The sequence below is a fragment of the Ostrea edulis genome, chromosome 1, assembly GCF_947568905.1.
Source record: "Ostrea edulis chromosome 1, xbOstEdul1.1, whole genome shotgun sequence".
Classification (NCBI taxonomy): domain Eukaryota; kingdom Metazoa; phylum Mollusca; class Bivalvia; order Ostreida; family Ostreidae; genus Ostrea; species Ostrea edulis.
Window position 1 is genome coordinate 106,114,699 of NC_079164.1, and position 15,380 is coordinate 106,130,078.

A 15,380-nucleotide genomic window follows, 5' to 3' on the forward strand; every position below is an offset into this window, starting at 1 on the left:
CATCACTAATGTTTAAACTATATTTTTTGTGTTTCCTCTTTTCAGGGAGGGCTTTCAGGAAGGAAGGTCAGGTCTAGAAATCAGAGGACGGACCCCTCTATCTACCTCAGTCACCAAAACCGAATACGTAATATGTACGGACCTGCAGGCACCACCTTATCGCATCATTCCCACCACAATGATATTCACGATCTTCAGGAGATAAGTGAGAATAGTGAAAGTGAGACAGATGGCCATACCAGTTCTGGAAACAGCTGGAAGGAATGCAGGATGACTGTGTCTACAAATTCTGACAGCGAGTGCAGCACCATTCCCGATGCTAGAACACCCGATCGTGATATGTTGCAGTCCAGCACAGAACATTACAGTCTCTCAGATGGATTAATTACACAGTCTCTTAGCAGTCAGGAATATACTTATTCATATCCGGGTAAATCAAGTGGAAGCGGAGGCTCCGATTCTTTGGAACATGAGGAGTATGATTTCAGCAGACAGAATAGTGGATACAGTGATGTCAGTGTTTCTAGTTCTGCCCGAGATGGGCACATGTCGCATCGTCCTTCAAACTTCGACAGATATGATGTTCATAGGAGCTCAGATCTGTCTAATATAAGTAGTGCTTGTGAGGCTGAACCTCAGAATTCTCTCTCTGACAGTGGAAGTGATGTGTTCCAAAGAAATGATGCTTTGAGACAGTCGGATACGTCTGATACCAGTGGAATAAGTGATGCGAATGGATTACCAAATGAACTTCCAGAGGCAATGATTAATAAAAATGTGGAGCCATTGCCAAATGAGTCAGGATTTCATTCAGAGGTTACGTCATCAAATCAGAGTGATGCTAGTCAGCAGAGCATTGATGTGACAAAGCTTGGACATAAGGAGTTGGCTCTCCGCATTAATGCTGATGTCGATAATTACAGAGAAAAGCTAGAACAGATCCAGAGAGAAAGCATAGCTTCATCCAGACAAGAGGCTATAGCACTGCGTAAGGAATTTCATAGTTCACAGCAAATTAGTGCACCTCCTCAACGAAGAAATGGACATCCTAGTGATGATAGAAGTGTTACAGGAAAACAGTTTTCTTTGGAAGGAAAACGACCACCTCCTATTCCCCAGAAACCAAAATCATTTCAACCCTACATGGAAAACCCTTCACAGAACTCACCTCAAAGTGCCAATGTGAAAAATACTCAGCCATTATCAGCTCAAGAGTTCAATAAAGTGAACTCAATAGTGTCCAGGATAAACTCTTTAGCTGTACAACAAAATCTTCAATCTAGCAATATTTCTGCTTTTACAAGTTCATCACCAAAATCAAAATTTCCCACAGAGAATGATCAGATGGCAGATAAAACTTTACAAGATCTTGCAAAAGGAGGCGTCACAAGAGATGCCACCTCTTTCCTCAGTTCTATACATTCCCAAAATCAGCCCAGGCCAGACAGTAAAATGAGTGTGAGCTCTTCAGCATCGTCATTAGCAACAGTGATTCATAACCCTAACGTCCGTGTGAAAATTCCTCCATCAAACACCAAACACCCGCAGCCACCTTCCCCAATGCATAATAGTCAAACTAGTACTCCTGAGATTCCTGAATCTCCTGCCAGTGGAGGAGGAAATGGACATCCTTTACACGATATCAGTTTTAACAGTTCGCACAGTTCAATGAGAGGAATGAGTCCAAAATCAATTCTCAATTCTTCTCCGAGCTGTTTACGTGAGAAGAGTAAGAAACCGAAGAAGAGAGTGAGTTTCTCAGACTCTGAACCCAGTGATTTAGACTCCTCTAGCACACAAAACTCCAATAGGGCTAGCCCAGTGACCCCTGTGAATTTCCCAATTAACCCTGCAGACAGACTCAAAAGTAACAACTTCATTAGCTCAAAACAACCTATTCGTATATCAGGGAACCATCTTACCAATACCACTAACCAGTATCCACCAATGAAAACCTTTAGGAATGGTAGTGTTCCTACGGCAATGGAAAGTTTCTACATGAATGGTACTGTGAGAGGTGGAGTTGTTGTTAATGGAAATCAAAAACCCAGTGCAATGGAGCTCAAAAATAGTGCTCATCCCACTTATAAAGCCAACATGGTTCAAGGTGGTGGCAATTCTGGTGGCCCGGGCACCAGGACCTCTGACCAGATCAGACAGTTGTACCTGGGACGAGGCGGGAGGTCTCAAGTTTTACAATCGTCAAAGTGCTAACTTCTCTGTGATTTTTTCCTTTAACAAAACATTTAAGAAAAGTCTGATATACATTATATTTTGTGATATTCACTTGCTCATCTACCTTACATCTCCTTTTACATCACATCTAAAAAAAATAATTTCATGCATTATTTTTACTGCGAAATTTTTTTTGGATATCAAATCAATAATTTCAAAGGAAGAATGTATTAAATACATGGATGTCGGTACAAAGGTTTTTAAGACATGCTGCCTATCATTGATTTTTTTTCTATGCATTTTTTACTTGTACAATGTGATTCATATCATTCCAATATTTTTCATATATAATAATTTATTTTTTGAATATTGTCCTTGTAAATATACCATATTTACTTCTCAGAAAAAGCTCATCCACATGCTTGTATATAAATGAACATCTGTATCTTGATCTAGCAATATTTCTATGCATTTTATTTAACATTGTGGGGTAGCCTCATTTAAGATGCTACTTAATGTACAATAAAATATTCTAATATATATAACTGTTTCATGTCATTTTTGTGTACCAAGGTGAAAAAGGGACACAAACAGGCACCTGCTGCTGAAGATGGCTGAGGTGGAATTACAAGCAAACTGATTAAAACCAGCCCCCCTTCTATCATCATTCTGATTAAAACCAGCCCCCCTTCTCCAATCGTGACGAGGATAGGAGAAGGGGGGGGGGGGGGGGGGGGGGGGGGGCTGGTTTTAATCAGACTGGAATTACAAGGAAACTATGCTTTCTTTTGGAGGTTATTACTTAAGTAATAAAAGTTTTAAGTTATTTGTATTATAAAAGCAATGGAAACATGGATTGGTAATTTGTTTTATCAGCTTTGAAATTACCCCATGCTTCCAAAGTTTTTCTAACCCCATAAACCAAGACGTTTAAATACCTTATATGTATATATATGTGGTAATTTGTAAACTTTTTTAATGGAAGATGAACTAGCGTGGCATGTATGCTGTGCCATCATTGATCACAATACTGATAGTCATATCCCCACTAAAGCACTGAAGCTCAATTATGACACCAAATTGAATTTAACTTTTTATTAACTCAAATCAAGCTCAGTATTACCATGGTATTGGATGAGAATGGCCGGAAAACTTTTGTAGGAATCTTGGGAGACAACTAGTATACCAATGAACGGTGGGAAAATGTAGTAGCCCCGCTTTGATGCGAGTACCAGGAAGGCCCCTAAGCTTAACATGTCTTATATTTCAAACCATCCATGATGGCCAGGTACACAAGACCCAGCTTTTTCACCCTGTCTCTAGCTTGCTACCTGTATAAATAATAATAATGATTGGTTTTATATAGTGCTTTTCCAGCGTGTGCTGCTCAAAGCGCTTTACAATGCATTATTACCCTGGCAGACCTTATATCAATCTAGAACTTTCTCAGCCTCCTAGGAAGCATACAGTGCAAGCTACCATTACAAGTGCTAGAGCACTAACATTCTAACAATATCTTTCACTGTCTATAGCCAGGTACCCCTTTTACACTTGGGTGGAGTGAGGAAATTCATGTAAAGTGCCTTTCCCAAGGACACAACGTCGGCCCTGCCACGACCAGGACTCGAACCCACGATCTTTCGGTCGAGTCTGATGACCTAACCACTAGGCCACCGACGCCCTTCCAATCACCGTTCCACTTTAATTCTGACAGGCTTGTAGCCTCTCCTCCTTTTTACAGAGGTAGAGGGTCCTAGCTCAGAACCGCATCAGACCCCAAGCATTAAAAGCAATGCACAATGACAGATCACCCAGCCACGAGTACCCCTTGTGCTTTGATGCAGGTGGGGTAACGGAAACACAGGCTAATTTGTTTTATCAGCTTTGGAATTACCCTATGTTTCCAAATTTTTCTAACCCCCATAAAAGAAAGAACGTAGACATGTTATAACTTATATGTGGTAGTTTATAATTTAACTTGTTTCTTTCCATTAATATAGAGAGGTTTTAAGTTGAAAGGTCATTGCATAAATGCACAATAAGTGACTAATGAGAAAGTCCTTAACCACTGCCATGCTTAACACAATCTGAGGAACTATCTTTCTTAAAGAGACAAATGTTGGGGCTTAGAAGGATTAACAGCACCATGTTTTAGTTGGAGTTTCATATCATGTTCTAGAAGGAAGTTGCACATTTGCTGTAGTAATCATAAGAAAAACAATGGCTTTACAATTTATTTCTAAACTCTTATAAACTAACTCTTGTAGCAGACAACATAAAAGTTTGTAACAAAAGACAAGTTTCGTACAGAAACTCCACAAATAACATGGAAATTATGCTCAAAACTGTAAACATGTACTACTAGTCACAAAACTGTTCCTTCAACTTACTGTTACATAAAAATCCAGTCCAAACAAATACCAAGAACTAATTTCAATTCTCTAACTTCCTGATTCTGAAATACTTCACTATGTACAAAGTCCGGTTATTATGCATCCTTAGAAAATTATGCAAGTGTAAAAGGAGAGTTAAGTTGCGTCTAACTACAGGCATCTACAAAGCATAGCGACACTTGGGGATTACGTTGCTTATTACTTCTTAGAACACGTCAAGTGATAGGATTACATTTCCCTTGTGTGAAGGTCATTTAAAATTAAAATGTGTGAAGGTCATTTAAAATAGAAACAACACTTGTTCTTTGGAACCCTACCTGATTTATTAATGTGATTTATGTAACAAAATAGTTTTGTGATTTAAAATGTCCTACCTGTACCATCTATTGAGAGTGTGTAGATAAAGAAATGCAATGAAGGTCAACAATGTAAACTCTACAATGGTCATTACAAAAGACGATGAGTAAAATCAAAACTTACACATATACCTATAAGGTCACTTTGGCATGTTGGAAATGTTGGCATATTTTTGGTGATTGAGGTAAATTTGCCAAAAATAGATGGGCCAAAATTTCTATTCATATATTTTAAAAATGATATTCAGTGAAACCCATCTAATGCAACATGCACTGGGAAAATTTTTGTTTGGTGGTCAGAATAAACAGTGTGTCAGAATAAACAGCATAAAACAATGAAAATGTGAAATTAAGAATGAAAATAAGAGTCGGAATGCCCAGTGATACGGAGTGCACAGGTGTCGGATAAGATAATTTTCAATGTACTTGTTAAATGAAATAAAATTATAAGACTTCAAACTGCTTTTTATAAAAAAAAGTTCCATTAAATATTTCCTACACCAAATGGCTTGGTCACGTAATGAGAATGCCCCAGAACAGGATTCCCAAAGTAGCTCTACACTGGACACCACCTGGAAAGAGGAAAAGAGGCAGACCACGTACCACCTGGAGGAGAACCGTGACATCAGAACTTGAGGAAATGGGCTACTCATGGGGACAGGCATAGTATCTTGCCAAGGACAGAGGTAGATGGAAACAACTTGTTGAAGCCTTATGTCCCACCGGGGACGAAGAGGATAAGTAAGTAAAACACCAAATTAACCTGATATATGGTATCTGTTCTCTGTGAGGTGGGCTCCAGTTACAATCTTCCTGCTGTTGGTTGTAATGTTGGATTTCAAGAAACATAGCTGAAAGTTTATATCATTACACACCAGTGATTGGCATGAGTATTAAAGCTCTTATAATGCCTACACACATTTACACTTTCTACATGGCAAGAGAGATAAGCAAGAAAGGCAACACATTTTACAAAACTGTAAACACAAATAAATGTAATCTGGATTATGAATAATAGACAGAAAAACATACTAAATTCTAAATATAAAAGCACATATAAATTTTCAAACTTAACTGATAACATTACAAACTTGTTACATTAAAAACCAAAGGAAAAAAATTATCATGAACACAACCGACAGGTAAATGTCAAAAATGTTCTTGCTTAAACAAAACTAAAGCAAATCAAAATCATGTTTCCTACAAAATTTCTTGAAAAACCACCAAGAAGACAATTTCAATTTTTTTTTTTTAAAGATCATGCGCATGAAAATTCAAGAACAGAACAGCAAGCATGTACATGTAAGTTATGTGCACAAAATAAACTACTCAAAAAATGAAGCAATCTCTCTCTCCTGTCTCTCTCTCTCTCTGATGTTAATATACACATGTGTACTACATATTTCATGGCACATTCATAATAGTGGTGAGGTGATCACCAAATGATATGTGAATTCAAAACAACTAGTTCACTTTATGAAAACCATTCACTCCAGTTGGTCCTGTCATTAGATAGTCTCCAAATGTAGAAACAGTTTACACTAATCATTTGCACAACTCTGCCAAATATTATGTCTTTGGGATAGAAATTCCTCACCAGGTTGAAGGGGAATGTGTTTAAAATTGTCACACCTTGGCCCTCATAGAATAGATTGCTGGTCATTTGAGTAAACATAAACACAACAGCCAGTTTCATTGTCAGCGGAGATTTCCAGGGAGTTATCTGCTCTTCCAGATACTCATCAGAATCAAATGAAAAGTCGTGCTAGAAATAGATATTAAAATGTAATAAAATGTTGTGTTTTCATAAAAAGAACCACATCCATTCTTTCACAAAATAACCAAAATACTTGGCAAAGAATTTATACCTGTAAGGCATCTTTTTTCATCAGGGCCTCTATAATATATAGAATGCTGTATAGACGAACACCCAGCGTCAACAGGAAAAATGGACGGAGAAACTTCATAAGAAACCCAATGGCCATACCGGCACTGTCTATTTAAAACAGCAATACATGACATATATAAGTAAAATTCTGTTGTATGTCAACGTACAAATAGACATGTCAGGAAATGTTTAGTGAAAATGCATTCAAAAAGTTTGAATCTCTTTCTCCATTCAAATGCATGTTACTTACCCACTGTGCTATTGAAGATGAACATGCCGAGATAAAACATGGACTGTTTGGGATCGTACCTACAGGGAACATTTAGAAATACAACTTGTGCAACTTACTTCCAACATTTCCTCTGTTGTATATCATAAACAGATTCATAACATAGATTGTATACATAAATGGTATATATAAGATAAATGGTATGCATAAAAACAAATTATATACCGAATATATAATGAAGTTTAGGGGACCGACCTGAATTGTTCATTATATCCAAAGATTCATATAACTAATGTTGAACTATATAAATAATGTTACTGGGGATTTATTTCTATTTCATTATAACAGAAACTTCAATACAAGAGGCCCATGGGCCACATCGCTCACCTGAGTCACCTTGGTCCATATCTGAAGACTTTCCATATATATTTGCATGTAAAACCTTAGTCCCTATTATGGTCCAAACTACCCTTTGCAAACTTGAATCTACACTATGTCAGAAAGCTTTCATGTAAATGTCAACTTCTTTGGCCCAATGGTTCTTGAGAAGAAAATTTTTAAAGCTTTTTCCTATATTTGTATGTAAAACTTTGACACCCCCCCCCCACTTGTGGCCCCATCCTACCCCCCGGGGGCCATGATTTGAACAAACTTGAATCTGCACTATGTCAGAAAGTTTTCTTGTAAATATCAACTTTTCTGGCTCAGTGGTTCTTGAGAAGAAGATTTTTAAAGATTTTCCCCTATATATTTGTATGTAAAACTTTGATCCCCCCTTGTGGCCTCATCCTACCCCCAGGGGCCATGATTTGAACAAACTTGAATCTGCACTATGTCAAAAAGTTTTCAGGTAAAAATCAGCTTTTCTGGCTCAGTGGTTCTTGAGAAGAAGTTTTTCCCTATATATTTGTATGTAAAACTTTGATCCCCCCTTGGGGCCCCATCCTATCCCCGGGGGCCATGATTTGAACAAACTTGAATCTGCATTATGTCAGGAAGCTTTCATGTAAATCTCAGCTTTTCTGGCTTAGTGGTTCTTGAGAAGAAGATTTTTAAAGTTTTTCCCTATATATTTGTATGTAAAACTTTGATCCCCCCTTGTGGCCCCATCCTACCACCGGGGGCCATGATTGGAACAAACTTGAATCTGTAATATGTCAGGAAGCTTTCAGGTAAATTTCAGCTCTTCTGGCCTAGTGGTTCTTGAGAAGAAGATTTTTAAATGACCCCACCCTATTTTTGCATTTTTGTGATTATCTCCCCTTTGAAAGGGACATGGCCCTTCATTTGAACAAACTTGAAAGCCCTTTACCCAAGGATGCTTTTGGCCAAGTTAGGTTGAAATTGGCCCAGTGGTTCTGGAGAAGAAGTCGAAAATGTGAAAAGTTTACAGACAGACGGACAGACAGACAGACGGACGACGGACAAAATGTGATCAGAATAGCTCACTTGAACCTTCGGTTCAGGTGAGCTAAAAAACAACTTCAAAATAAGTGGAGTAGACTGTATACACAAAGAAGCCATCTTTTCTGCAACCAAGTAACTCTAGTAAATACTGACTGAACCCAGGTGGATGGAGTTTTGAGAGGTGAGTTGATAAGAGTTGTCTCCTCTTTCATTGCATAAAGAATGGACACTGTGCACAGACAGGTGAAAGCTGCATCACAAAGGATTCCATCCTGGGACATCCACATCATGTTGTGTACTGTTACACACATAATCACGACCAGGAACAACAATCTACAACAGAGTATATAAAACAGAAACGTATTCTTATAGATCCATCTTCAGATCTTCGTAGATTACCTTTGAAAATAACTTTGTTTGCTTTCTCCTGACTATATACACGATTGAAATTCAGTATCTCGAACATCAATACCTCGAATACCACAGATATGTCAAAGTCAGCTGGAGTTGGGACAACTACATTTTCTTCGTGCATTTTAACCTCAATATCTCAAACCCTCAGATATCTCAAAAGTTTTTTCTTGACCCCATCGAGTTCGAGGTAACAAAGTTTGACTGCATTCATAGTGTGGATAGGTAAGTAGGCAAAAGTAGGCAAATTTTCTTACTCTAAATAGGCTCTAGAGAATGAAGGGACGATTACTCTGATACTTACAAAATTCCCCCTTGAATTTAGCCTGATTTTGATCAGTTAACTAAATAAGAGTGTAGATGTTTTTCAATATCATAGTATTTTCCCTGCCAGAGAGAAACACATTTTATCTCACTAATATCAACACTGTATGTAAGTAAAAGACTGTTCAAGGAACAAAATGCTACCTTTAATGTCATCTAGTATAATTTTGAATTTTGAGTATAGTAGATGGAAATTTAAACAAAACTTGATATGATCAAGGCCAAATTGTGTGAAAGAATATGATTCCTCATAAACAGATGGACATTGGAAATATGTGTTTACTATAGTAAGGCTAAATGATATTATACGAATACTGCTTCTATAAAATAACTGGATGTAATAGATATAAATCATAAAATACTACTAAGATCACGTTCACACTACTAGACATTTGTAAGGTATGATTTCATTTAATTTGTAAGGTATGATTTCATTTAATTTGTAAGGTATGATTTCATTTAATTTGTAAGGTATGATTTCATTTCAAAAATACAATATTCTCATTTTATAATAATTCAAATTGTGAAAACGTTGATGATCCTACCAGAAAACACAAGTATTTGTTTTTAAGTGTAAGAGAACAACTGACTAAATATGTACTTCTGCTGTGAATGTTAGAGAAAAAACTGCATTAATTGCTACTATAGAAGTTTTTTTCTAAACTTTTCCTTTCACTACTACATTTCTACTTGTTTCAGATTAAAATATTTCAAAAGCCTACTTTCAAGTTAGCAAAATTCAGCTGTTAAAACTACATCAGCACTTACAGATAATGCGTAGTAGAGCCAGTAGTATAAATCTCATACAGAAAGGACGCCATGAGTGCATAACAGCCGGCAGAAAATGCAATAATCACAAGCTAAAATGAAAATACAAAGAATTTAAAACTAAAGTTTACAAGTATATCACAACTTCAAATATACAAATTACAAGTGGTATATTGTTATCACGCTAAAGACTGTTTTACATTCACTTGTTGAATAGATATTTATATTTCCAATGTTTTGCCTCCAATAATAGCCATTTGCTTATAAATGTGAATGGATATGTGTATGGATTTTGATAAATATAGTATGACTATTTTAATGACTGGGAATATTTTGAAAGAAATGAAAATTATATGTAAATCTAAATAATAAACATTAGGGCATGAAAAGCAATGCTTCACACCTGCATACTTGTGAAGTGCTAGTGCACTTATCAACATGAGAAAATGATTGTTAAATTTCGTTAACTGATGTTTAATCACATTGTGATTATGAAAATATTGCATGCCTCACGGGATTTGTGATCAAAAAATAAAATATCTTGCATCTTGTACAACCAGGAGATGGAACAATTATTACACATTATTGGAAACTTTTAAACCATACGAATCATCACCATACCTTAAATACAGGTGAATCATCTTCTTGTATTTCATCCACTACCCGCTGACTACATCGCATTTGGAAGTTCAGCGCAAGAATAATCTCTGTGATCATCAACACTGGGCCCGTTATCCAAAGTAGTTTGTCGTACAACCAGATGATTGGCCATGGAATGAGGTTGATCGGCACATAGTAGACGATCAGAGCCCACAATGTGAAGCTCAGGTAAGGGACCAAGGAGTGCTGTAAACAAAACTGCAAATTCAATTTATTGTCAAAACATGGCCACAAACACATTTAACCATTCTTCTTGCAGAAATCCTTGGTTTGAAATGTTTTAAAACTGGGAAAAAAATTAGTTTTACAAAGTAGAAGGAATCTTTGAGCAGTAGATAAAACAGTTAATAAATTAAAAGAGATTGTATATTATGATTCAGATAGTGACAGATTTTATTGAAGTTCAATTATTTATGGATATATCATTTGTTTGACAGAATGATAATTAAATTAAATTTGGATCTTCCTCATCATCATAGTCAGGGTCTACTGCCATGAAGTTTGGTCTTCGTCGTCTTATAATTCTATAGTAAATTGCTCGCAGCTGCTCTCTAAAGGACTTGTCAGTTGCCCTGTCAGTAATATAACAGATAAAAAGGGTGCCTTCTGTGAATAGGCACCAATTTTGGATCTGGAATGTTTGGCGATGAACTCTGAAAATATCTGTAGGTGTTGCCAACATCAAGTCCTTTTCGTTCATCTAACTCCAGCATCCATTCAAATTGATGAAAGGGCATCTCATTTTCACAAGGGCACAATCTAATTAAAATTAGACCCTATGATCTGCTCATCTACTATCGCAGTGATAGTAGATTAGCGGATCATAGGATCTAATTTTAATTAGATTGACAAGGGCATGGATGTTTTGGAATGATATAAATAAGTGGTTTACAACAGATTCTTTCATATTCTCCACTTTTGAGCCTGAGATGATCCAATTCCAGCTTTGTCTCTTTCCTTATCTGCTTGCACACTAAGTATGTGCAATGCACATGATTTGTGAAATTTCACTGCATCCAAATGGAATTTGTCGCACCCTACCATAAAAGAACTGTTTCTCTCCGAATCAGTATGTGCGTACTTTCTGCAAAGGAAGCAGAACATGGCTTGATTTTCAAATGATAACCAGCCCCTGTCCTCCTTCCAGTGTAGCTGAAAGGAACGGATGCATTTCTTCTTGTGAAAAAAGAGATAGAGATTTGTCAAGATCATCTCTTTTCTCACAAGAAGTTTTTCCTTTTTCTGGCTTATTCTAACATACTAATTACAAATTCCCACAACGTGCATTGTGACACCATTTCATATTCTATTCTTGTCTCGATTGACAAGATTCTAATTTGATATACATGGGATAAGATCGTTAAATGGTATGTGAAATCTATATCTAGTTTGTGGGTCCACCTGATATCTACTGAGAAGTTTCATACATGCATCTAAAATTAAAAAGTGGGTTTTCCCAAATGAAGTTAGAAATATTACCAGTCCGATCGGACTGATCAGGACAAATATCAGTCAGTTCGTCAGGATATTAATAAGTCAGGGACTGATGGACATGCGTTAATTTAAAGCCTTTAAATTACAATAAACAATTGACTTGTACAACAACATGATGTCAATTACTTGTCACTGTGCACTGGAATGTTACTAATCATACCTGTGCTCCACTGTTAGACAGTAGGCAAAATTCAAAGAGATAAACACAATACAACGATTTTGAGGATGTTATGAAAATTATAGGCGTGAAAAAATCCCTGTGAGATTTAGGTTTGTATTGGTAATAGGGGCCATGAGAGCAGAGCTCTCCCTATAAGTAACATGTATATATACATGTTTAAAGGGAAAATATAGAAAACTAATGAAAAATTAAACCATACCTATGGAACTTGAAAATTTTGGTCCAAGTGGCGTGGATTCAAATAAAAGCATGTGGACATGTTTTTCTCCATTTTCAATCTCGTTAACTCAAGTTCACGTTGTTCTGAGATGTTACATTTAAAATCCATAAAAGCATGTAAATCTCTTTACTTCTTAATCTTACATGTAATATATAATCACTCCTCAATTAACGCAATTGTACCATGTCTCCTATGTTTGTGAATTTCCTAAACACTGACACTGAATATGACATCACAATGCACTGTTTACATCAATTGTGTTATGTTTCCTGCGTTCAATGAATAGGCGGATCAAATGTCTAAAGTTGGATGCTTTTTCTGATTTAGCTCTGTCCTCACACGTTAGGTGCTAACTTTAGAATATAATTTTTCCCCGTTATGGATATGGATTCTAATGCCAACACTTTTTGCTTCGCCTCTAAGGGCCGGGAACCAGGGGTCCGTTTTACAGAACAACTTATGACAAAGTCGCAAGTCTTAAATTGTATTACACTGTTATTACTTTGAGCGAATGAAGTAAAACTATTCTGAGGCTTAATTTTCAACATTTTTAAAAAAAGTATTTTGCATTTAGAGTGAATGATCTTACAATAAACTGGAAAATTCCAGAATGTAAAATTGGTCGTAAGTCATAAGTTCTTTTGTAAAACATGCCCCAGGACGGAGGTATAGATAGCAACCAATCACAAAATGTATGGGAAATTCAACTTTTTCCGCAGCTTTCAGATCACAGAGCATAAATTGAAAATATGTGCTTTGTTTATAAATAATAGAGGGTGAAACTTATGAAAAATCAAACTATACCTATGGAACTTAAAATTTTTGGTCTAAATGGTGTAGATTCAAATACAAGTGCGTGGACACGTATTTCTCCATTTTGAATCTTGTTTACCCAAGTTCACGTCGTTCTGAGAATCAGATGTTACATAAAATCTGTAAAAGTACGTAAATCTTATTTTCTTCATCATATAGCCTATCACTCCTCGATTAATGCGATTGTATCATGTCTCCTATGTTTGTGAATTTCCTAAACACTGATGCTGAATATGATGTCACAATGCACTGTTTACATCAATTGTGTTATGTTTCCCACGTTCAATGAATAAGTGGATGAAATGTCTAAAGTAGTGATGCTTTGTCTGATTGAAATCTCTCCTCACATGTTAGGTGCTAACTCCAGGATATAATTTTCCCCTGTAATGGATATAGATTCTAATGCCAATACTTTTTGCTTAGCCCTTTAAAAAAGATCACGCAGAAAGACATATTATTGATTGATTGATTGTATCTTGCTTAACGTCTCGCTTGAAAATTTTTCACTCATATGGAGATGTCACCAAGACCGGTGAAGGGCTTCAAATTTAGGCCTATGCTCGGCACTTATGGCCATTGAGCAGTGAGGGTTCTTTAGCGTTCCTCACCTTCTGTGACACGGGTCATCCATTTTTAAGGTAATTTCCGAGGAACCGTGACATTCACACCTGATGCTGAGCGTTTGGTGATGGAACTGTCACTACCTGTTTTAACAATTTAAGTCTGTTGCATAAGACATATTAAATTCTAAGTCACGTTGTAGGACATATTAAGAAATATGCTTTTGAAACCATGAAGTCAGAAAATGATCTATTTGATCGGCTGATGTTAGACAACCTGCCACACAATACATTGTGTGTTACTATATGGTAAACAAATTGTCACCATGCTGAAATTTAGCTATCCTTCAAATAGGTAGGCCACCTTGACTTGCTGGAATTATTACACAGCAGATATTTGCAAAGAATCTGCTTCAAATTCTTTTTCAACACGTTAATTTTATTAGAGGGCGAAGCCCTCTCACGGCCCGAAGGGCCGTGAGAGCGGAGCTCTCCCTATAGGTAACACGTACATGCATGTTTAAAAGAAGAATATAGGAAAATAATGAAAAATTAAACCATACCTATGGAACTTGAAAAGTTTGGTACCTAATGGCGTCGATTCGAATATTAGCGCGTGGACATGTATTCTTCCATTTTGAATCTCGTCTACCCTAGTTCACGTCGTTCTGAGATGTTACATAAAATCCATAAAAGCATGTAAATCTTATTTTCCTAATCATATATAATCACTCCACGACTAACGCCATGTTTTTTGTTGTGGTTCAAACGCTATGTTTGTAAATTTGCTAAATAACGACGCTGAATATGACGTCACAATGTACTGTTTACATCGATTGCGTTGTATTTCCCGCGTTCAATATATAGGCGGATCAAATGTCCAAAATTAAGATGCTTTGATACAGCTCCGTCCGCGTGCTAACTTGGGGTTGTTTTTGTCCTGTTTTGGATATAGATACTAATGCCAAAACTTTTTTGCTTCGCCCTCAAACACGGTAACGCCGTAAAACATATTAGGTGATATAATGTTTCATTCCACGTTGTCTGACGTTGAAAATGACAAAATACCGTTTCTTACCATCGACTTTGGTACCATTTCTCCTGCAATAACATACACAAACAGGAGAATGGATATACGTAAAATGAGATCAATTCCACAAAACGAGCCATAAACCGGGACTGTCACTACCCACAGATAGGGCAAAAACTCTATAAGCCACATGAACATTGGAAAACACATGCTACTGAGCAGAATATAAGTGAAAATATCAAATCGGATATCAACAAATGTATATAAATGCTAAAACTAATATCGTACCATTCACTGTTCAGATACAATCGGAAAAGAAGAAAAATACCTAGCATTACAATCAAATCGAGAGATAATGCCTTATAATGTGGAAATATCATATTGATTTCGAATATGCAAAACTCAATGTTATTACAGTTAATCTTTATTTCTGGTTGAGGTATTCCGGAATTATCTTACCCTTCTGAGTAT

General features: G+C 36.5%; 2 protein-coding genes across 4 annotated transcripts in view; one reads left to right on the top strand and one right to left on the bottom strand.

The window, feature by feature from the left end:
- LOC125667913 (tetratricopeptide repeat protein 28-like) overlaps positions 1–2,717 on the top strand; it is a 56,667-nt gene extending 53,950 nt beyond the window's left edge. For all 3 annotated transcript variants that reach the window (XM_048901600.2, XM_048901611.2, XM_048901605.2), the window contains one exon: positions 46–2,717. In XM_048901600.2, coding sequence (XP_048757557.2) covers positions 46–2,214 — 2,169 coding nt within the window. In that variant the 3' untranslated portion in view covers positions 2,215–2,717. The remainder of the gene's footprint in view (positions 1–45) is intronic.
- A 1,678-nt stretch (positions 2,718–4,395) lies between these two features.
- Positions 4,396–15,148, bottom strand: LOC125667905 (uncharacterized). The gene is made up of 7 exons (XM_048901587.2): positions 14,958–15,148; positions 10,573–10,797; positions 9,952–10,043; positions 8,602–8,781; positions 7,063–7,121; positions 6,793–6,920; positions 4,396–6,689 (listed from the first exon to the last, which is right to left on the bottom strand). The coding sequence occupies exons 1-7, from the start codon at positions 15,117–15,119 to the stop codon at positions 6,399–6,401; spliced, it is 1,137 nt and encodes a 378-aa protein (XP_048757544.1). The 5' UTR covers positions 15,120–15,148; the 3' UTR covers positions 4,396–6,398.
- Positions 15,149–15,380: the final 232 nt, after the last annotated feature.